Source organism: Rutilus rutilus, assembly GCF_951802725.1.
Source record: "Rutilus rutilus genome assembly, chromosome: 11".
Classification (NCBI taxonomy): Eukaryota; Metazoa; Chordata; class Actinopteri; order Cypriniformes; family Leuciscidae; genus Rutilus; species Rutilus rutilus.
Window position 1 is genome coordinate 15,600,186 of NC_140216.1, and position 22,625 is coordinate 15,622,810.

General features: G+C 38.4%; 1 protein-coding gene across 1 annotated transcript in view; it reads left to right on the plus strand.

Moving 5' to 3' along the window:
* The window catches only part of rims2b (regulating synaptic membrane exocytosis 2b), a 158,548-nt gene extending 141,648 nt beyond the window's left edge, over window positions 1–16,900 (plus strand). Inside the window, exons 40-44 of the mRNA XM_084423300.1 lie at window positions 10,091–10,232; window positions 10,410–10,522; window positions 12,889–12,990; window positions 13,100–13,239; window positions 15,258–16,900. Coding sequence (XP_084279426.1) covers window positions 10,091–10,232; window positions 10,410–10,522; window positions 12,889–12,990; window positions 13,100–13,239; window positions 15,258–15,464 — 704 coding nt within the window. The 3' untranslated portion in view covers window positions 15,465–16,900. The remainder of the gene's footprint in view (window positions 1–10,090; window positions 10,233–10,409; window positions 10,523–12,888; window positions 12,991–13,099; window positions 13,240–15,257) is intronic.
* The last annotated feature ends 5,725 nt before the right edge of the window (window positions 16,901–22,625 follow it).

Sequence of the window (22,625 nt, forward strand, 5' to 3'; positions counted from 1 at the left end):
AAATTGACAGCCTAATAAACCTGCTGCTGTCTGTGTCATTAATGTTAATCAAACAACAAAACAAGAAAATCACTCGCTGCTCCTACCCTCTTGGAAATAAATGTTCTTTATTGCCATCTGGGGTTCCATGAAGAACCTTTAAAGGGGTGGTAGATTATGATTTCACTTTTCTAACTTTAGTTAGTGTGTAATGTTCCTGTTTGAGCGTAAACAACATCTGCAAAGTTACAATGCTCAAAGTTCAAAGCAAAGGAAGATATTTTCTTTTAAAGAAATTGCTTTTTAAGTGCTACAACAAACGGCTGGTAGGGACTACACAACATTCCTCCAGGGTTAGTGACATCTCACAGAATTTACATAAACCCCGCCCCCGGGAACATGATATATAGATTATCATGACAGAATATGACTAGAATATAACTATACATAAGCTACATAAATTCATCAACTAACCATTCAGAAATGTCCTGTTGCACTCTAAATGTTGTCACTTCTTCTTGAGTCTCTCAATCATTATCTGACTCCGGTTTGAACATAAAAGACTAAAAGTTTTTGAAATTTTCAGTGCATGTCTGTGTGAGGTAAAAGGACACAAGCTGTCGAAGCTCCACCCTCTGTGCTGGGAGCAGCAGCTCATTTGCATTTAAAGGGACAGACACAAAAATGGTGCGTTTTTGCTCACCCTCAAAAAGTGACAATTTTAACATGCGATAAAAATATCTGTGGGGTATTTTGAGCTAAGACTTCACATACACACTCTGGGGACATCAGAGACTTATTTTACATCTTGTGAAAAGGGCATTATACCACCCTTTTAACATCCATCTCTGCGCAAAATATTCTTTATAGTGGAAAATAGCCATTTAGATTTTAAAAATCTTATTTACAATAAGAAAGAACTGTTCACTGAAAGGTTCTTTGTGGAACCAAAAATGTCTCTATGACATCACTGCAAAAAAACCTAAAAAAAACTTTGGAACCTTGATTTTTAAAAGTATAACTTTGATCTTTCTGAATCCATCCATGTAGAAGAAAGCCAGACTTTCCATTTTTCTTTTGTAACAGCAAGACGTTATATTTTCATATTGTTCCACACTGTTATGCAATAGGTCCCTTTGAGCATACAGCTCAGCCATTCAAATCAATCAGGATCATTATTACTGATCATCTAAATGGATGGAGATCCATTTGGACCATGCAGTGCTGCTGGCACAAATTCTGAATAGTCTGAATAGGTCTGTGTTCATTCATTATACAGCCATGTGTAATACAGGCTTAATCAATGCCAGTGGAAATTCATGCAGAAGTCATGTGGTGCAACTAACATGGACCAAAAAAAAACAGGAAGTGATTTAATTGAGAAAGCACCTGCAAAGCCCCATGGTCAGTAAGTTTCCTTATAATATCAGATAATTTGACCTTTTTATTGCAAAATTCACATGGTGTGACTCCTCAAAACGTAATATCTGTAAATTAATAATTCATGAAATGTAAAAAACTATTACCATAAAAAAAAAATCGATTTAATTCATTTTTTTTAATGATTAAGATGGTTATGTTGTCATAATTTACTCACTCTCATGTCACTCCAAACCTGTTTGACTTTCTAGAGATATTTTAGTAACCTGCAAATTAAAATACTACTAAACACTAATACAGTTTTAAAGGAAATATTTTACGCTAAAAATCCTACAATGACCTCCTTCTCTTATTCTGAGAAACAAAACACTGTCACTCACTTTATCAATGATGGAAGTCATGACCTATGAGTAGCCCATCTGAACACACACATGCAGTGATATGAGCTAGCTTTGAGGAAGTGCATGTCCCTCTCTACAGCTCACAGGTAGGATTCAGAGGTCCTACTGGTTAAATCGTGCCTCACACCCCACTCTGCCTCATAAAGACCTGCTGGGATGGGATGGATTGAATCGGATGCTCCACGTGGTTATACTTTGAGATCGTTAGTCTATGATAAGACACACTGGTCAAAGCTTCTCTTTAGATAAAGCAGTTTTACAGCATTTGCCACATGCAAGTATGTACATTTCCCGCACAGATCTCCCGTTGCTGTCTGTTGAGGAAAAACTGTTGGTTTTAAAAGAGCTTTGCTGCTGGAGGCCAATCCTTCAGCGCTTATGTTGATTTGACTGGTGAGTTAACATAACTGATGCAAAAGGGCATTATTTCACTTGAGTGATCTCATCTGTGTTGGCAAGAACTCAAACGTTCCTCTGGCTTTGTGTATTCAGTATGTACAGTGGGACCACAGGCTTGCAAAAAGCACTTAATTGTAGTGAATGTGCTTTTGTAGTGTACTTAAAATCTTAAAAATATAAAAGGCCACTCAAGAGCACTTAAAGAGAGTACACTTTCATGACTACAAAAAGTGCACTTTGAAATAATGTCAAATTAAGTTTTACTTTAAATACATTTTAAACCATTAAGTTTTATTAATCTTTTGTCATGCATTAAAGTACACTTATGTTGATGTGTTGACTAACATACTAAAGCACATGTAAAGTACTTGATTATAATTTTAACCATAGTGTGTTATTCAATATTAAATTTGAATTAGTTAATATATTTTAAAGGTTGTATCAGCGATTTCAGGCCCAAACATAAATGATCACATTCAATAAAACTTTCAAAAACATCAATCACCGACAGGGGTGGGTGTTGTGAGGTTTTGCGCTCGTGCACGGCTGCCTATGACGGCTGCACGCGAAAACCTCACAACACCCACCCCCTGTCGGTGATTGGTTGGAACACTATTTATTTTGGTTTTGAGTGGTGGTGAAACCAACTGTTTTTGTGTGCAGATTTCAGAGCCTAGGCTGCCTACAGAGACGCTGTTTTTTGACGGCGTGCTTATGGGGCGGGCAGCTAGCGGATCGTTAGGAAAGATTAGATGAATGTGATCATTTATGTTTGGGCCTGAAATCGCTGATACAACCTTTAAACGAACTAAATTGCAACTTCATCATTTCAAATGTGTAATTACATGAATAGAAATGACATTAAGTAAACATTATATTCAGTTCCCACTTTATTATTTTTCTCTTAAAGTATATTTTTTCATAATATTTTTTTTAAGTATGCTTAAGTGCACTACTTTTTCACAAGGCGGAGCATTTTACTTTCTTACTTCTGTGGAAGATAAAGAAGATGTTGAGAAATTTTGATAACTTTTTTTATTTTTATTAATTATTATTATTATTATTTTAATTATTTATTTAATTATTTTAATTATTTGTTTATTTTTGTAAATTTTTTGGCCATACAATGGAAGTCAGTAGTCACCAAAACTGTTTGGTTACAATCCATCTTTAAAATTCTTCTTTTGTGTTCAGGAAAACATAAATCTAGCTCTAAAAGTATAATGTTTAAGACAGCTATACATGTTCTACTATATGATTGTCGTACATCCACCAAGATCCCCTTAAATAGGTTGAGGATATTTTTGTGGCGCAGTAATGATTCACTCTCCCGCTGTACAGATTGACATGTTTCCATACTTAACAGGCTCATTCTCACACCCGATGCTTGTTCCTCACGTATTTAAAGATCGTCTCATTTCTATTTCCTGCCGGATCAGTCATATACAGCTAAAAACAAACCTCCTCCTCACTCCTGATTTTCACACACAGACACACACAGTCTGGAGGAGGATACACTGGCTGTGTACGTCAGTATGGCATGATGTAAAACTCTGCTGTTCATATGTCTCTTGAGTGGCACCTAATGATGTATGTATATAAACCATAAAAATAAAACCACAAAGAATAGAAAAATTGTTCTGTATTACATTCTGGACTTCATTTAAAGTGATTAACATTAGCTGTATGATTTAAAGCAACATTCATGGACAAATGCTGTGAGATATATATTTTTTAGCAAACAGTAGGCTACTAACAATATTTTTCTGACCAGGCCATTGGCTTTTTTCATCCTGTCCAGTTTATCATTGGTTGTGATATTGCAGTGTGTTTGTTTCAGGGGTCATTAGTTCAGTCAGGTAGTGAGAAATGTTGTTAATGGATCACACTGTTTTTCTTCAGAAAGATAACATGCTGTTTCTAAGAGCTATTTACATTTAAAGCTACATTACAATAAAGCTACCAGAATATACTAATAGTCTGGAAATAATCATATCTGTTGTGTATATACGTTTGTAAAGTGTAGTTTTTCCTTGTAATTGGAGACGCATAGTTCTCCAGAGTTGTGATCACTGTTCCTATGAATGTTGCGTGTTGCACCGTCACTGATTTGCAAAGATTATTTGTTCACATTGTCCCGCTTTGTCTAACTATTAGAGTGATTATTTCTTCCTTGATAGTAACAGCACAGTCTGTGGGTAGAGCTTCTGAAAAATAAGATCTAATGATGACAAGGACATTAAACCGAGGTGTATGATTCAGCATGTGGCAACATCCAACACACACACCACTAGAAAGTTACAAAACACTTTTCCAGTGATTAGTGTTGTAGCGCATTGATCGTTGTTTGTCAAAGTCACATTTGTGTTATTTTTTCTTGACAAATGAGTGGAGGTAAATGACAAAGAGAGCTGGCTCACTCTCGTAGCGCTGGCAAGTCTGATTCATTTTAGTGAATTTGTTTGTCCTGAACAGGCCTCAGTCAGTTTGTTAAGATTGTTCTGATATTAAACATATTGTTAAAAAAAGAAATAATAATAATAATAATGTACCTTGACAAATAACAAAAGTGGCTTTGAAAGGAAAAACCGGATACTCTACATCTGCACTGTTATACACCACAAAATTAGGGCACATCAGGAGAGTTTGCCTTTAGCATTTTTATTTTTGGGGGGCTCAGCTAGAATATTTTAAATTTACAGTACTTGTGCAAGGGTTAAAAGGCAGCATAATTTTGTCCACCTACCTTTTAAAACAGCCTGTAGAGCTGGGCGTGCCTATGGTATAATAGGTTATAATCGAGCCTTTAACCTGAAATTGCCCTAAAATGTTCTCTAAGCAGATCACTAGGGTTTGGAACTGATAAATGGAAAACAGGACCATGAAAACTTTCCCAAAGCTCTTTGCTCAGTAGCAGAGACTTTCTAAACACCCTGTCAAAGGCTGTTTTACAGGATTGTGTAAACCACTTGTTGTGGAATAATGGACTTGCGTTTACGGTCTGTGTGGTCCAGGTGTTAATAACATGCTGACCGCTCACAACGTCCATCTGTTTCGGTGGAGAGGAGGTTAGGGGTCATAGGGTCAACACAAGTCAATATCTCAGCACATGATATGATGGTAAAAAGCCATTTCAACACCTGGTTGTTATTCAAGAGACTGTACTTAATGGACCATTAAAGCTCTCCTGAGTGTGTTATTCATTCTAAATGAATGACATTGTGGAATATTCCATTCATGTGTTACAAGGAATTATTTCAGGTTTATTTTAGTCTATCTTCAGTCTAAATATATATATATATATATATATATATTCAGCAAGGATGTATTAAATTGATCAAAAGTGAAATAAACATTTCTTGAGCTGCAAATCAGCATATTAGAATAATTTCTGAAGGATCATGTGACACTGAAGACTGGAAAAATGGCTGCTGAAAATTCAGCTTTGTCATCACCAAAATAAATTACATTCTAAAATATATTACAGTAGAAAGGCACAACGCCTCGCCCATTTTTTTGTTCTGATCTGCAAGTTAACCAGCAGTTAACCAGCTCCAAGCGAGCACTTAAATCAGTCATCTTGTATTCTATCAGCTTTTTCAAATCATCTCCTTGGGCACCGATTGTGGCAAGTATCGCGATCACTCTTCCCTGTGAGATAGAATTTCCTCGGTTGGCGTCCTCCTTAATAGCTGCAACGGTTTCTGTGACGCCTTTAGTACACAGAATGAGTCAGTGAAATAACGAAAATCACGTCACAACACACTTAAATTTCACGAAGTACTCAAAACAACTGACAAAAGGTAACTCTCAAAATGTCATTATCGACTGTAAAATGGTTTGACGGTACTTTAATTACAAAGGCATTCAAAATCTAGTGTCAGCGGAGAGGAGCTCAGAAAAAAAGCGACTACTCCATGACCTGCGCGCATGCCCTCTGAGACAGTGAATTAAACCAGCATCATTTTGTTTGTTACGACACGCTTAGACCACACAGTGAGTCTAATGTCAGATCTGAGTCTTCTGTCTGCACTATTGCAATATTAGTGTTTAATATAAACTGCACATTTATTAGCCAATGGTTTGCATTACAGATCTCAAACACCCAGTTATTTTTAGTGCTTAGATGGTATTTTAAGTTCATTGGATTGTGTAGGCATAGGCTACTTAAAAATAAATGACACAAGTAAAACGTGCTGGGAAGTTATGCTCTGTTAGACTTTATGTGCGCTACACTATTTGTGTTACTGTCAGACATGTTGAGGTTTGAGCGTAGATATGAGTCACAACTGTATTCTTTAGACTTTAATAGGAAGGTTTGAGACGTTACTATTTTAAGCCAGTATGCAGCAGGGGTGATGATTTCAACACACGCACAATAAGATATTTATAACTTACAGAAGTGTAGATTAGATGTCACATCTTCATTAAGGTGCATGCTGTTTCTATTTGCCTAAAACCCCATAATGAATGGAACTGCCAGTCTTTAGATTGTTGTCTCAGTTCTGTTACAAAAACAAGCTGCTAGTTTTCACTTTGTTAATGATAAGGCTTACTGAGTAGAACTTGCAATTTTTGCATTTCTTGTAACAGGTTGTGATATTGCAGTGTGTTTGTTTCATGGGTTTTTAGGTCATTAGTTCAGTCAGGTAGTGAGTACCTGTTGTCACACTGTTTTTCTTCAGAAAGATAACATGCTGTTCCTTGGAGCTATTTACATTTGAAGCTACATTACATTAAAGCTACCAGAATATACTAATAATCTGGAAATAAAACACAACTGCACATCTGCACATATCGGGTGTGTATATACGTTTGTAAAGTGTGTTTTTACCTGTAAATGGAGACGCATTTCTCCAGAGTTGTGATCACTTATTCCATGGATGTTGCGTGTCAGATTATTTGTCCGCATTGTGCCACTTTGTCTAACTATTAGAGTGATTATGGTTCCTCTACGAGTACTGAACTAAGTTATCTTTCACAGTCGGATATATCTTAAGTGAACATAAACAGCAGGGAGAAATTGGATGTGTCAGTATATTGAATCTGTGCATTAGGTGACCGCAGCTTACCTGCTGACATTTGTCTCAGTAATGTTAAACAACAAAAGACAGAAAGAAAATCACACACTGCTCTTTACTGAATAACTTAAGTAGCATCAATGCATATTTAATTCATAAAGTGAAGTCTATGCAGTTTTATTTTTACATTTGACTATTCAGTTTCTTACTGTTAAATAGACCTAGCTGAAAAATTAAAGCACTACTTATGTAATTTGTATATTATGTCGTATTTGTCCTATTATGTGCCTTAATGGTCTGTAATCCTTTTCTTTTATACTTTGTTACCTTGTCAAGCTATTCCTTTTTTTTTTTCTTTTTTTTTTGTCTGGCTCTACCTCTCAGTGGCTTGCAATAAACCGACATGAAAAATAATCTTGATCAGATCGTGGAACATGATCCTTCCTGAAAAAATAAATAAATTGTGATATGATATTTTTTCAATTTCCCAAACCTCAACTTTGAAAGATGAGGTTTGCCCAGGGGGAGTTGTTTAATGAAGAAAAATAGAAAAATAATTAACAATTTAACGAAGATCGATGATGATAGAAGGTCTGGACCTTTTTTTGCTGCCTCTTTTGGTCAAGAACCACACAGTTACATGTGAAGAACAGCTTGACTGACAAATCGTAAATACTTGACTGTAAATCGATGAATCATAGATTGTGCTGTTTAAGGGCAGAGTTATGTGAGATACTGTACACTAACGTTCAAAGTTTGTGGTCAGTATAAGGTTTTAATGTTCTTGAAAGAAATCTCTTACCAGGCTGCATTTATTTTATCAAAAGTACAGTAAAAACAGTAATATTGTAAAATATTATTACAATTTAAAATAACTGTTTTCTATGTTGATGCATTTTAAAATGTCATTTATTCCTGTGACGGTAAAGCTGAATTTTCATCAGTCATTACTCCAGTGTCACATGATACTTCGGGAATGATTCTAATATGCTGATTTGCTGCTCAAGAAACATTTCTTCTTTTTATCAGTTGAAAAAAGTTGCTTTAATCTTTTTGTAGAAAACGTGATGGAATCGTTATTATTCTTTGATATAGAAAGTTCAAAAGAACAACATTAATTTGAAATAGTTTTTTGTAACATTGTAAAAGTCTTTACTGTTACTTGAATAAAAGTATTCATTTCTTTCAAAACAAGAATATCTTACTGGGTAGACTAATAACAAATGTGTGTCCTTAGTCTCAGAAGTGATGTTAAATCAGGTAACCAATCTTATTAGTTTGAGAAAGTGTTTTCCATCATCGGCAAGGTACCACAGGCATCATCTGCATTTTAAGGTACAGTAGATTGACTTCATGTCTTCGTCCATCTGTTGTTTCTGTTCACTCTGTTGTACAGCTGCGTGCACAATACAATGCGACATAAAACGCAGTGATGTATCATTTCAATGGAAAATGTAGCTTGTTGCTGGAAAAGCTGCATGAGAACAGCTGTTTGTGTAGTGACTGATGAAGCTGCAGTCAGAAGGCAAGTCATGTGCGTGTTTTTGTGTTCAGTCATATCTCTAGGCAGAGCTCTGTCTCCTGGAGAAGCGTTTTAGGGGTCTCTTAGATTCTGTGCCTCTGATTGGCCACATCCTCTGTGAAACACGTGCACATGCTACCGTCTCCCCCTCCCACCCCTTTAGATGAGAAGTAGCGCGCTGCAGAGGAGACAGTCAGACAGTCATCCTCACCGCATAACCTGAGAACTAATAAGACTCGCAGCTGCTATCGAACACAATCCTGCCAAACTTGTTTCTACAAAACCGTCTCACGGCATCAGCTATACGCATCTGCTACCCTTCTTCAGTGTCCTTAGAGGTGTTTGAGGGTGCCGGGTGGTAAAATGGGCAGACAAGGGCAGGATGGCAGCGCCGCTGTCCCCGGCATGCGGATACAGCGCTCACAGAGCCGGCTCAGCCTGTCGGCCTCCTTTGAGGCACTGGCTATCTATTTCCCCTGCATGAACTCCTTTGAAGAGGCAGACGGAGGTAAGAATGAAGTTACATATCAGGTGTGCTTCAGTGTCTTGTGTTTTAAAAAGCTTTATTTGTCAGCGCAAAATTTGTTTGTGAAGGGTTTGTGGCCATCGGAAAGCCAGAGAGACGTATATGAGTGATGTATGTTTGTGTCGATGGATGGATGGATGTGTAAAAGCTGACTGGGGGACACAGGATGTCCTGCTGCTCAGAGTGGCAGACTGACGCCCCCTGCTGATCATAACATGTATTATTTTTGAATCTCATTCAGTAGTTGTAAAAAAAAAAAATTCTTAAGGGTGAAATGTATTATGTTTTCCGTTGCTAAAAAACTTTCTCCAACCCAGTTTGATGAGCAGACAACTATAAATAAACCATTTTTGTTGCCTGAAGAGCATGAGCATTCTCCACTCTTCTGGCATAAGTTTGGGATGGGCCTCCGAGTTTGCTCAACTAATGGCAAATGCATGTGGGTTTGCAGTGTTCTAGTTCAGACCAGCTCATACAAGTTGGAGTCCAGGCTGAAACCTGAGTAGGTTGAGTCTGAGTAAAGACAGAGACCTGAAGAGGCTCTGAACAATTCAGACAATGTAAATATTCTTTGGGGGGAATGAAGTCTGGTTTCACGTCAGTGTCATGCAAACAGCGCGCGCACAGTTTGCTCCAGTCCAGAGATACACAATAGCTCAAAGCAGATCATATGAATGAGTTGAAGTTCTCATGACTGTGCTCGGTCCAAATCCATGTCAAGACCGAGTCCAAATGCTCAAAAGACCAAGACCACAAAACTACTCGAGATGGACTCAAAACACTGTGGGGTGGAACGGGCGGTCATAGTGTCACACATTTGTCTTATTTTCTCATCTTCCCTTCCCCTTGTTGTAATTTTCAGAGGAGGGTAAGAAAAAGAAGCCAGTGCGCCTGGCAATCCAGCGGAGTGTGGAGACGGGTTTAGCCGTTGAGATGAAGAGCAGGATGACACGGCAGCCCAGCCGAGAGACCACGGACGATGGTGAAAAGGCAAAACCTGGAAAGTAAGTGCAGTAAATCTATTTGAATATGATGGTCCACCACTCCATAAATCACATGATGTCATCACCACCATTGCTGGTTGGCTGGGTTTGCATCATTGATGATATCTTTAAAGAAATGTCTTGCAAGAAGCCTTTAGCACTCAGTTTACTGATTTTCTGTCCGTTATCTATTAATAGTCTAATCTTCCCTGGAGTGAAGATCTCATCAGACAGCCAGTTCACTGAGTTTTTGGATGGTCTTGGCCCAGCCCAGCTGGCAGGGAGACAGACATTGGCCACACCTCCAATGGGTTAGTATCATGGGTCTCTATTTTATTCTTTTGTTAATATGAACAACTCTCTCTGGAGTTATAGACACTGTAAGACAACTTCAGTTTTGACAAACATTTAGCGTATGCGTACAGCCGTACAGATATCCTTCTTGGCATTCTATATAGTATTTATAATATACAAAGTATACTAGAATAATTGGGCTATGCGCATACAGTATGTGTACTATGATGAGATTTACATTATGCGAAGTATGCTTTGCATATGCGTAAATATCAGAGTATACGTTGGGCTTAAAGGAATAGGTAACCCCAAAATGAAAATTATCCCATAATTTACTCACCCTAAAGCCATCCTAGCTGTTTATGACTTTTTTCTTTCAGCCGAACACAATCGAAGTTATATTCAATAAAACTTTGTTTGTGTTTGGCTGAAAGAAGAAAGTCAAAAACACCTAGAATGACTTGAGGGTGAGTAAATTACGCTATAATATAAATTTTGGAACAGAAATGAATCCTTTAAAGGAATAGTTCATCCAAAAAAAAAATTAGGTCAACAGTTACTCAATATCTCAAACTCAATATGAATTTGGTTAATCTTTGAAACACAAATGAAGAGATTTTTAATGAAAAGGAGAGGTTTCTGATCCCTCCATTGAAATTTGTGGTAACCAAAGCTTAGAAGATCCAAAAGGTCATAAATTCGTTATAAATTGATGAGCGTTTTAATCCAAGTCTTGTGAAGAGGCATGGTCGCTTTATATTCAGAACATATTTAAGATATTTAAATGATCATTTAATGTAATTGAACTTTTATTCACATGGTAAATAAATGGTAAATGGACTGCATTTATATAGCGCTTTCAAAGACCCAATGGCCACCAAAGCGCTTTACAATATTGCCTCACATTCACCCATTCACTCACTCATTCATACACCGACAGTATACATACAGTATGTTTCACAAGTTATGGGGTAAACGTATCAGATCATTTTCGCGAGTAGCCATTAAACAGCTCCAAAGGAGATTCAAATTTAGTAATCAAAACCCTATGTAAGCATTTGTTTTTTTATGTAACGAAGACGCCCTAGTAAGAGCTGTGCGAGTAAAACCTATAAAATAAATATTTCCTCTTAACTGATGTTGGCCGACAGGATTTGTGTTTTACCATTCTTATTGATGCTTAAAAATAAGGGACAGTAGACTATTATGGTCAAGCATTTGGTTTAATAAATAATGGCAAGTTACAAAACATTTTTTACATTCCAGTAGAGCCTCCATTGCGCTGCACAACAGTATCTGTTAAAGCAGTTTTTGTCAGGCTTTCAAGGTTAACATGAAGTCTCAGAACAGTAACAGGATACTTATTTATTAAAAAACGAGTTCGATTGCAAATAAACAAGCTCTGTTTCTCCTCAGCCCAGGCTCCTGTTCCACTCAAATTCGTTTCTATAAAGTTGGCAAGGGCACTTGTTTAGATAATATAAGATTGCTGACAATCATAACTGATTAAAAAATCTAAAGCCAGTTGAACACTTGGATTGATCACTTCAAACGATTAAACACTTTCATGTAAAACCTTTAAATACAATACAATATTTATAGCTTAATAAAATTACATTTGGACACATTGAAACAGTTATCCTGAAACTGGCACTTTGCCTTTGCTTACTCTGTTTAAAACACTTATTATCAGGCAAGCCAGCACTCTTTGTATGAAAGATCAGTGATTTACACTTTTGTATTGCCCACCCCCACCGTGAAGCTTACTGAACTGATCCAACCATATGTGTTAGCAGGCGATCGAGCGTCTGAGGCTGACTACTAAAAACAAAGAGAAGTTGCATACAAACAGTTCAGACTTAAATTGTTAAAGCGTGTAGATAATGAAGGAATTAAATCATTTACATGCTTTAGTATTTTTTTCATAAAAGTTTAACATTTGTTAAATAGTGGACATTGGTGAAATAAGGTGGCCCAATGCCTACTCTCAAATTACAGCATTTTACAATACATGAGATAAAAATTATTTGACAATTAAGATTAGTTAAATGTGATTTATTGTCAGCCAACAGTTTCATGAAAACAAAATCCATTCATAAATAAAATAACCAATGAACAGAATAAGAACAATTAACGAAGATAAATAATCATAGGCGGAGCTCCGTAATAATAGCATATTGGCGATTTGGCATTCAGTAGAGGGACAGGAACCTCTCAGGTTTCATTCAAAATAAAGTAAAACCTGAATTATGACAGAATTGTGTGGTGAAATATTCCTTTAATATTCAAAATGATTTGTCCATAGCATTGTAATAACACTGTGTTACCTTTCATCAAATCATTTTTTGTCTGCTCTAAGAGTTTGGATGTGGTTTCTCCACAGGTGACATCCAGATTGGTATGGTACACAGGAAAGAAAGGCTGGATGTTGAAGTTATTCGGGCTCGAGGCCTTGTGGGCAAACCAGGGAACAAACAGACCCCAGGTACACCTCATTACTCAATCTGATTGTGACACAATACCGTTTTTAAATACCTGTTTTTGGACTATTTTGTGAGGTTTATATGTAAATCCTTGCAATCTTCCATTTGCAGCACCTTATGTAAAAGTATATCTGCTGGATAATGGGAAATGCATCAACAAAAAGAAAACGCGGACAGCAAGAAAAACTCTGGATCCTCTTTATCAACAGCAGCTTCAGTTTGAGGAGAACCCTGAGGGGAAGGTTTTACAGGTAACGCCATCAGGGCTGCATCTTATTTTCTCACTTTACTAAGTATGAACAACATGTAAGGCAAAAAAGTATGGTAGAGAGTGTGTACTTGAAAGTGTCACGAAAGGCACATTGTTATGAAAATAATGTCACAAAAAACGTAATGGTCCAAAAATAGGCATAATTTTCGTAATGCCAAATATAATTTCTTTCCTAGTGTTTTCTTTTGATTTTTGAATTAAATTTGACCAAGACATGTTTTCACCACATTTATGTTTTGTACAGGGGTGCAAACAGCGCGCTTTTTGGCGCCTCCCGCTTTTTTCACGTCAGTTTGGGTGACTTGTGTGAATCGTGCAGATCCGAAGAGTTTTTTTTTAAGGAGGGGGGGGGGGTCTGATTATAATTTAACCAACAGTAATTCTGGATTGCGTCCACCAACAAGTAAATAGGAAATAAGCGAATCAGAACACTGCGCGCCAAACCAGCAGTATGTGCGCAAGCGTGAACCACTAGTGTTTCTGTCTCACTCTGGATCTGCCACTGCATCACATTTCTCTCTGCGTGGCGTGGAGTGTCCGTTTTTATGTCGGCTCTCATGTTAACTGGTTAGAGCTTGTGTTAGAGCACAATGCCTGCGTGACACACACACTTCTCGAGCCGCGCCGAAACCTCGTGCTAGAAATAGAACCGCAACCGACGCCTATTTTTCACGCGACATGCAAGAGTGTTGGAAGTTTTCAGACAAAATAGAAGGCGCAAATACATATTAATGAATTACATTTTGATGCTTGAAAGTCTCTCGGTTTTGACAAATGCATATATAATTGTAATTTAAAAAATAGGCCTAATTATCGATTTTCAAATATTGCCCCTGTCAATAGGCCTACAGAACGAAATATTCTGTAGCCTATTTTGCCGTCAATACTGCCGACGTTGTCTTTGCTGTATCAGGCTATATATATTATGTTTAACATCCAAATGTAGATGGTCTGTCGGCGCACAGAGCCACTCAGTCGCAGACAGCACGTGAAGTTCGTGAACACCGAATTCCCTTTTCTTTCTTATCTATTTGTGTTTGAACAGACATGTGCACGAAAAAATAAGCCAGTGTCCGTCTCAACGAGTTTCCCCGTAAACGCAGTCAAAATAAAACGGATGCGTGTCATTACCGGTATTAGATACGTGCATTCGTCTTAAAGGGACAGCACCCAATATACCTGCAGCTGTTTGTGTCACCAAAGTTAATCAAACAACAAAAGAGAAAGAGCTTAATCACGTTTTGTCAAAAGATAAACTGTATTAATACTTAATACAGTTAATTTACCTGAAAAACATAAAGTACTGCTTTATTTCTCGTGTATTTGTGTTTTATTGTATTTATATTTGTATTTTGTTTATTAGTTTCTATGCAGATGCACTAGGCCTACCCTACACAATTACCCCAATCATCCTAGAATTATTAATTCTTTACAAAAAGAGCTATTCAAATCATCAGGTGAAATTGTTTTCAGGAAGTAGCAGTAAAGCAAGAAGAAGAAGTGCAAGATAGTTTTTCTAAATTTCATTTGACTCTATGTGCCTATAGGGATGGGTTGGGGATGGTGGCAATGTAGTATCTGGATATTTGCCGCGGGACGAGGGCTTCGATTACCTCTCTCTTTTTTGACCATACATGTGTTTGCACCCCTGTTTGTAGTATTTATTAACATTTTAAATAGTTTTTTAATTATTTTTACATTTCCAGTTTTCATTTGAATTTTAGTAAAAATTTTAGTAAATTTGTTATTTTAATTTTTATTTAGCTTTATTTTTATTTCAGTTTTAGTCATTTTAATACTTCACATTATTTTATTTTAGTTATTTGCCAAGTTTCTAATTTTAATTTAACTCATCTAATTTTCATCTAATATTTATATTTTATTTTATTTCAGCTTTATTTCAAATCACAATTTTGTTTTAAATAGTTTTAGTTCATGATAATGCACCACATCTCCGGAAACTCTTTGACTAATCATGTCTTTCTTTTCTTTCTACAGATTATTGTTTGGGGGGACTATGGACGCATGGACCACAAGTCCTTCATGGGAGCCGCCCAGATCCTGTTAGACGATTTAGAGCTGACCAACATGGTGATTGGCTGGTACAAGCTCTTCCCTCCCACCTCATTGGTGGACCCAACCTTGGCACCTTTAAGTAGTAAACCTCCAGATTCAGGCCTGGACAGTTCCAACGTTCGGTCGTAGCGGCACGAGGAGGTGAGCGGTAGAGGGCGGCGTGAGTAGCTCCAGCACTGACAGAGAGGAGAGGGTCTCGACGGGTCACGTCCTGGTTACACTGCATGCTTGATGTTGTGTCCTCTGAGCCCGTGCAACAAGAGGCAAAGAAAAGGCCTGCATCCTTCTGCCAAAAAAATAAATGAAAAGAAACTTGTATGCTGCTGTCGCACGCAGGGAAAGAACGCCACAGGAAGTCTCTCCATTCAGCTGAAGAGATGCAGCCAGGGATTCGGCAGAGTCTGACTGTTAACAGTAGAAAAAGGAAGACACTGTTTTACTCTGGCTGTTTACTCTCTGTTGTATGCAAAGAGATGTCAGTGTTTCTTACCTAGAACTTGATGCGTTGTAGCCATTACCATAAGCCAAGCTGTCAAAAGAAGATCTATGAAGAGAGAAGCATTTGGCTAAAATGGAATAGGAAAGAGTAACCTAGGAGAGATGACGTTCTTATGGAAATCACCCTACATCAAGCCCGATCTTCAAAGTTCGGCGATGAGGAAATGGATACGGCCAGAGATCCTGTTTGATTCAGGAAACAACACAATTCTGAAAAAATAAACATAAATAAATAATGGACCTTTTTGTGCTCCGGTATGATGTTCTCTTTGTTGATGTACTGTATGAAATTTATAATTTTTTTTTTTTTTTTTGCATGGATGCAAAGTTGTTTTAAAAAAAAAATTTATATGGTTATTTTCCTCGAGACTTGCAAAAAAAAAAGGAAAAAAAAGAAAGAGGAAGAAACTTATTTAAGGATGACCAGATCAGCCATTTTCAACAGTTTGTATTATTTTTAATATGAAATTCTCTAGTGCATGATTTTCAAAGGGACTGAATGCAAAATGATAACGACGTGATTGTCATCCTTTAGAATATTCTTCTGTATTTTTACAGATCTCGGTTACAGGTGTGACCTGGTGAGACTTTGTATCTCATATTATTAAAGGGAAAAAAAGCAAGAGATGGTTGAGGAAAACAATAAATGTACAATATTTATTTCGATATAAAAACGTAACATGAAAATTGTACATTTCTCCCTTCAAATGCAGCCATAAATGTGTTCATGTGGAGACAGAGCTGTAGATTATCGTATGGGTCTGTCATGATCCCACTGTGTTCCGTTACACTAGAATGGCTCATTCATTCAAAGCAAGCATGTTGAAAAGGGTCTGCAACATGGATTGAGCACACCGTCTGAGTAATACAGCATGTTTTGATAGAGACATCTGGGAATTTTTTGCAGTTTTATGTACAGTGCATGTGGACCGGAGGCTCTGTCGTCCCCCCTCCCACCCACCGTTCCAGTGGCGTCCACGGATTCAGGTCGGGGTTGAGGTTTTGTGGCCGACGGTTCAGACATTCAACGCAACATTCCACCTCTTGGCACTCATCTTGAAGTTTTGAAAAGAAAAAAGGAAAAGAGAATCAAACAGACAAAAGAAAACTAAAAAACATGGGGGGGGGGAGTTGAGAAGAAAATTTATATTTATTCAAGGTTGACTTGAAAAGGTTGCAAGTATATTTTATTTTATTATTGTTATAAAGAAAATGTTATAAAAATGGATCCCATTGGATGGTGCTGTACAAGTCTCTGATCTCAGAGTGGATTGGACAATGTTTATACACGTTGTGTTATTCAACACAACAGACACTGGTTGTCGAATGAGGAGTGAGTCACAGTTCGTGGAGATGGGAAAATTGCCACACAATATGAATTTTTAATTGTTTCTTGTTTTGAGAGAATAAAATTCATTTACTAATTACTGGTTTTGTTTGCTTTTGTTCCCCAAACCTGCTCACTAACCTTTTAAAACACGTTGTGAAGGCCACAGACATTACAACATGACCTACTACAGCTTAAAATACCAAAACATTTACTTTCATGGATTGCAGGATTCTCATTTAGGTCAAAATACCAATTTATTCCAAATGCCAATTTCACGAGTTCACAGTTACATACAATTAGAGGGAGTAAAGTTTAAAGCACTGCGCCGAACTGACGGGCCCTGCTGGCCCGCGAACGGGGAGCAGTTGTCATTTGGAACGACCAATCGGCAGAGTTTGCACCTTTCTTGATGGGAGCAGTTTGTGGCAGATCACGGTCGGCCCGTGTAGCTTCGACGTGGGCGGCTTGCGGTCATCGGGCCCTACTCACCAACGGTTGAGTGACAATTCCGATCTATGCTTACGGGAAATTCTTGCTGCGTCCGCTGTGAGACCAATGCTCACTGGACAGAAAGAGAAAACAGGAAAGAGGAAGATGAGTACTTGACCGGGAGATTTTCTCACTGGGTCCGCTGTGAGACCAAATGCTCGCTGGACGGAAGAGAAAACGTAAGTGCTCTACCAGGAAAGTTCTCGCTGGGTCCGCTGTGAGACCAAATGCTCGCTAGACAAAAAGAGAAAACAGGAAAGAGGAACATGAGTGCTCGACCGGGAGATTTTCTCACTGCGTCCACTGTGAGACCAAATGCTCGCTGGACGGAAGAGAAAACGTAAGTGCTCTACCGGGAAAGTTCTCACTGCGTCCGCTGTGAGACCAAATGCTCGCTGGACAAAAAAGAGGAAACAGGAACGAGGAACATGAGTGCTCGACCAAGAGTTTCTCACTGCGTGTGCTGTGAGACCAAATGCTCGCTGGATGGAAAGAGAGAGACCCCAGGTGGACGACCCAGGGGGTTTTAATCAATGAGGGTTTGGTGAGCTAGTTTGATGTGGAACCGGTTGGTCCTGATATAGCTTTGGAAAGCATCTGAGGACCATCTCCCAAGAGCTTGGATCTGCTGTTGGGAGAGGCCTTTTTGGGCTGCTGAAGTTGCTGCCCCGATATGGAAAGAGTGACTTGAGAAATTATTTGCTGGAATGCCTGACTTTTGGAGAACAGATTTGAGGTGTTTCTGGAACCAAAAGTGTGTCACGGGTTTATTGGATTCGTCTATGAACAGGGGTTCCAGAGGAGATTTAGCCTGAGAGCTTCTCCATTGTAGATATGCCAGAATGGACTGGTATGGTTGGATTGGCGATGAGAGGTTAAAAATGTAAATTAACTGACCTTTTTTGGTTTGGTCAGTCTTACTTTGCTTAATCAAATATGAGATTGTTTCACCATCTAGTACTGACAAGTCTGAGATGGTGGGTTGGATTTTTGGGTCGAATTTGGAAGTGAGCATCTAAGAAAACCAAAAAGGCTAGGATAAACATAGCATCGAGTGTGAGGGCGGTATTGAGGGACTGGTAGCCTGTGCGGAGGGCGTGAATACATTTGGTGAGAATGTCTAGTGTTATGGATTGTCTGGCGTCGGGACGGGTGGGCTGGGATCTTTGAATCCCTTTGATCAGGAGGGAGGTTTGTGAATTGTTTATCTCGGGGGAGGGAGCGGCGTACATCAATTTATGGAAAAAAGCCCCTCAAGTAACCTTTGATGGACCCAACTTGTAGTCCTTAACGCTATTAAGGTAGGAAATAAATGAGGTGATTGAAAGAAGAGAAAAATCGGGGAACAGCATGTTATAAGAGACATGGAATGCTTTAAAACATCTCCAAGCAGTCACGTACGATTGGAGGGTCCTGGGAGAAACTGCTTGGAGGATAGTGTCGAGCGATGCGTCCAGGAGGGTTTTAACGGGTGGGTTACAGGAATATAAGTACCGAATAGCGAGGTACTGGAGTTGGAAATTGATCCGCCTCTGGAACCAGCATCCTGAATTTCTGAAACAGAAAACGAGACAGGGAGTCAGCGATTCGGTTTTCTGACCCAGGGACGTGTTTAGCAATTATGATGAATTGGTCACAAGCTGAAATCCAGGTGAGACACCTTAGGAGTGGCATCAGAGCAGGGGCACGTTCAAGTTCAAAACGGTGCGCAACGTTTTGCTACGGTGTCCGGGTTGAACGTTGTAGCGTTTATACGCCCACGTATAAATATTATTAATTATTATTCATAACGGAATATGACCAATAATTTATATTTTAATTATTTTTAATTATTTTCAGAATTTACTGTAGCAGAATCAATAGTATGATCATTTTATCAGTTCATCCAATGAACAGAAAGCATAACAAGTATTAACTCTAGGAAATATAATATCTTCCTGGCCAAGAAAGAATTAATCCCCAGCTAACAATAAATTACGAAGTAAATTAAGGGTAAAAGCATAGGTAACTTAAATCGAAGTTCAAGACAATAAATCTGATAAGCACATACACAAGCAATCTCTTTTCAAATACAAACAATACTTTATTGATTATATACTAATACATAAAGCTAATCTCTAACACAAACACACGCACACACACACACACACACATACACATTCATATGCGTTGCAGAAAGGGATAGAGTGAGGAAAGAGTGGGTTTAAGAGTGAAAGGATGAAATCTCACGATTCCATATGCACTTAGACATGACCTGAACGAACCATCAATCATTAATTTAACCCTTCTATCGTTTCTTAAGACTGGTTATTACCCTTATCAAAACACCAGTTTCAGCTTAAAAGTCTGGAGGTAGTCTACTTGCGTATTTGCTTTTGGGGATTCCCTTTTTGTTGCGTGAAAGGGGTTTTCCCGGTCCGTTCGGTCTCCTCGTGCCTGATGTCTGGGTCACGTGGTCAGTCACGTGGTGTGCTGGCGGAATGAATGTCTATGTTTGAAGCTGGCTTTGCAGAAGAAACGTGGCTCGAAATCTTGTCGCAAAACTTAACTTAGAACCGACACTCACAACGGAAAAGAAATGAAACTAAGAAAAGAAAGGAAATTGAGAGTAGATGATGATGGCTTGAATGAAGCTGTTTAACCCATGTTCTTCAGATCTTGATTTGGGTTATTTCGTTTGCGCGTTTACATGGTTCCTATAGAGAGAGAGAGAGCACCGAGAGAGACCTTCGAGAGCAGCGAGAGAGAGAGGGCTTTGTTTTTGGGTCTAAGGTTTTAAACTAAAATTTTGTCCAACCTCCAGGATGAGTTCTGGCCAATTAGACACTGGCTGAATTTAGGAGGTGACGTTCTTTTCAGTTCTGATCGTAAATCATGCTTATCTGTGCTCTCCTTACTAACAGAGAGAACAGGGGCCACAGTTTAGACATGATTTCTAATTAAAAGAAGATCAAAACATATTACACCGATATCATTCAAGCCATCTTGCTAGTTGTGTTCGTAAGATAGCATTGATATGAAACAGTACACACTTTCATTCATTCACTCCTTCTAATAGTTAATATAATAACTATTACCTGAATTAAATGGGATCAAAACATATTATCTTATTAAAATATGCATATAAGTGGTGGAAACAACCCAGGATTAGGTAGTTGCATGATTGTTTGATCATGAGTCCATTGAAAATTGTTCTTGAATGATTTTATGTATAGTTATTGATAAGAATCAGTTCTCTGGTGAAGAGACAGAACTCTGTTTGTTCAGAGGTCTTAAGGAGGAGGTGTTCAGGAATGTTGTCGGGGTTTCAGTAACATCTGCTGGTGTCGATTCTTCTTTTAAAGGGTCTTTTGCAGACTCTCTGGCACCGGGATGGGTGACTTATGGCTCTGGTCTTGGTGATTTGACTCTGGAATGTGCGGACACTGTCTTTATCTTAACCAGTCCGTAGTAGGCCACAAAGCTAGCCATTGACCAGTTATGTGTTAGTGCCGGGGGCTCCTTCAATTAGTCAGACCGGTGATGATCATGAGACGTTCTGAACAAATCTTCCCCCCTCAGTCATCGAGAAGTAGAGAATTTGAATTAATATTCAAAAAGAAGATTAGTTGGTGGTTGCTTTCTACCCATTGTCGCTACAACGTCATGTTTCCTGGAAACGGCGTGCACCGGTGTGCAACGGGGTTTGAGATACGTTTTCTCTTGTTTGGTGGGTGTGTCAGAACTGCAGTCCAATCAGCAGCAACATGTATATAAAGCACGCGATATTAAAGTGAACTCGCACAATGGGTTCAAAGGAAAGTAATTTACAAATGTGTTTGATGCAGCTCGGTATACGCAACAACTGAGGATATTAGAAGACATGTTTGTCGTAAGTTTAATTGTAAAAATATAGGATATCAACATGATGTAGTTGTTTATATTTTTAGCTTCATTGCAAGTGTATGACATTTGGTATCGAAATAAACAATGGTAATTAAGTGCTTTTCCTAAAAATGAGAAAGAAAATACAGGGTATTAAAACAGTATGAACTACAAATAAAGTCAGTATGTGAGGCTAAATAGATGTGTTTAAGTCTGAAATAGGTAAGATGTGTGCTTCCATTTCAGTTTCAGCAATCCCTTCACTCGATTGGGATGTTCTCTTTTGTTCTGGGCGGCAAGTGCAGTAACTGTAACATCAGGCATATTTTGTAATATTTAAACACATACAGTATTTATACCGACTTCATCAGGCTCCGAAAATTCTTCACAAAGAACACAAAGAATGGCCTTCTCAGCTGCCATAGTTGCAACTCTTGCGTCATCAGAACAGTGTGTTCAACGCATCACCGTTTCTGTTTAAAAAACGTTGTGCAACGTTTTGTCGGGGCTGAACGCAGCCCAGGTGAATGGGAACGGCCTTTGTTAATACAACGTCCCCTTGGAATTATAAGGTTCTATCTGACATTTTTGTCAAAATTTAGTCACATAGTCTTATTCTGTGACCACTTCTTTACATTATGTGATGTTGTTTTTTAAGTTGTGTACATTTTGCAACTTTTTATTTAGAATATAATAAGATTCTTTCTACACAGTCGAATGGAATGCAAAAACTTTAAAGCTCAATATCTCAAAACTGTTCAGAACGCAGATAGAACCTTATAATTCCAAGGGGACGACAATGCACTGTTGCGTCGTTGTCGCAATGCACTAAAATGTTACTAGCGGCCCATTCTTTCCCCCACAGAAAAGCTGCTACTACGAGAGGGTAAAGCTTGAATAGGGCTGAGGATTGAGATATGTCCTGGAGCTGCGGTGGCCACGGAAACGTGAACCAACGACCTTGAAAAAATCCCCCAAAACCGATTGAGGGGGCGGCGTCTGTGAACAGTTGGATATCGGTGGGGGACGAAACAAGATTGTTATAGAAAAAGGATAGGCCGTTCCACTGGTTTAAAATGTTAACCATAACCATATTGCGAAGTTTAAGG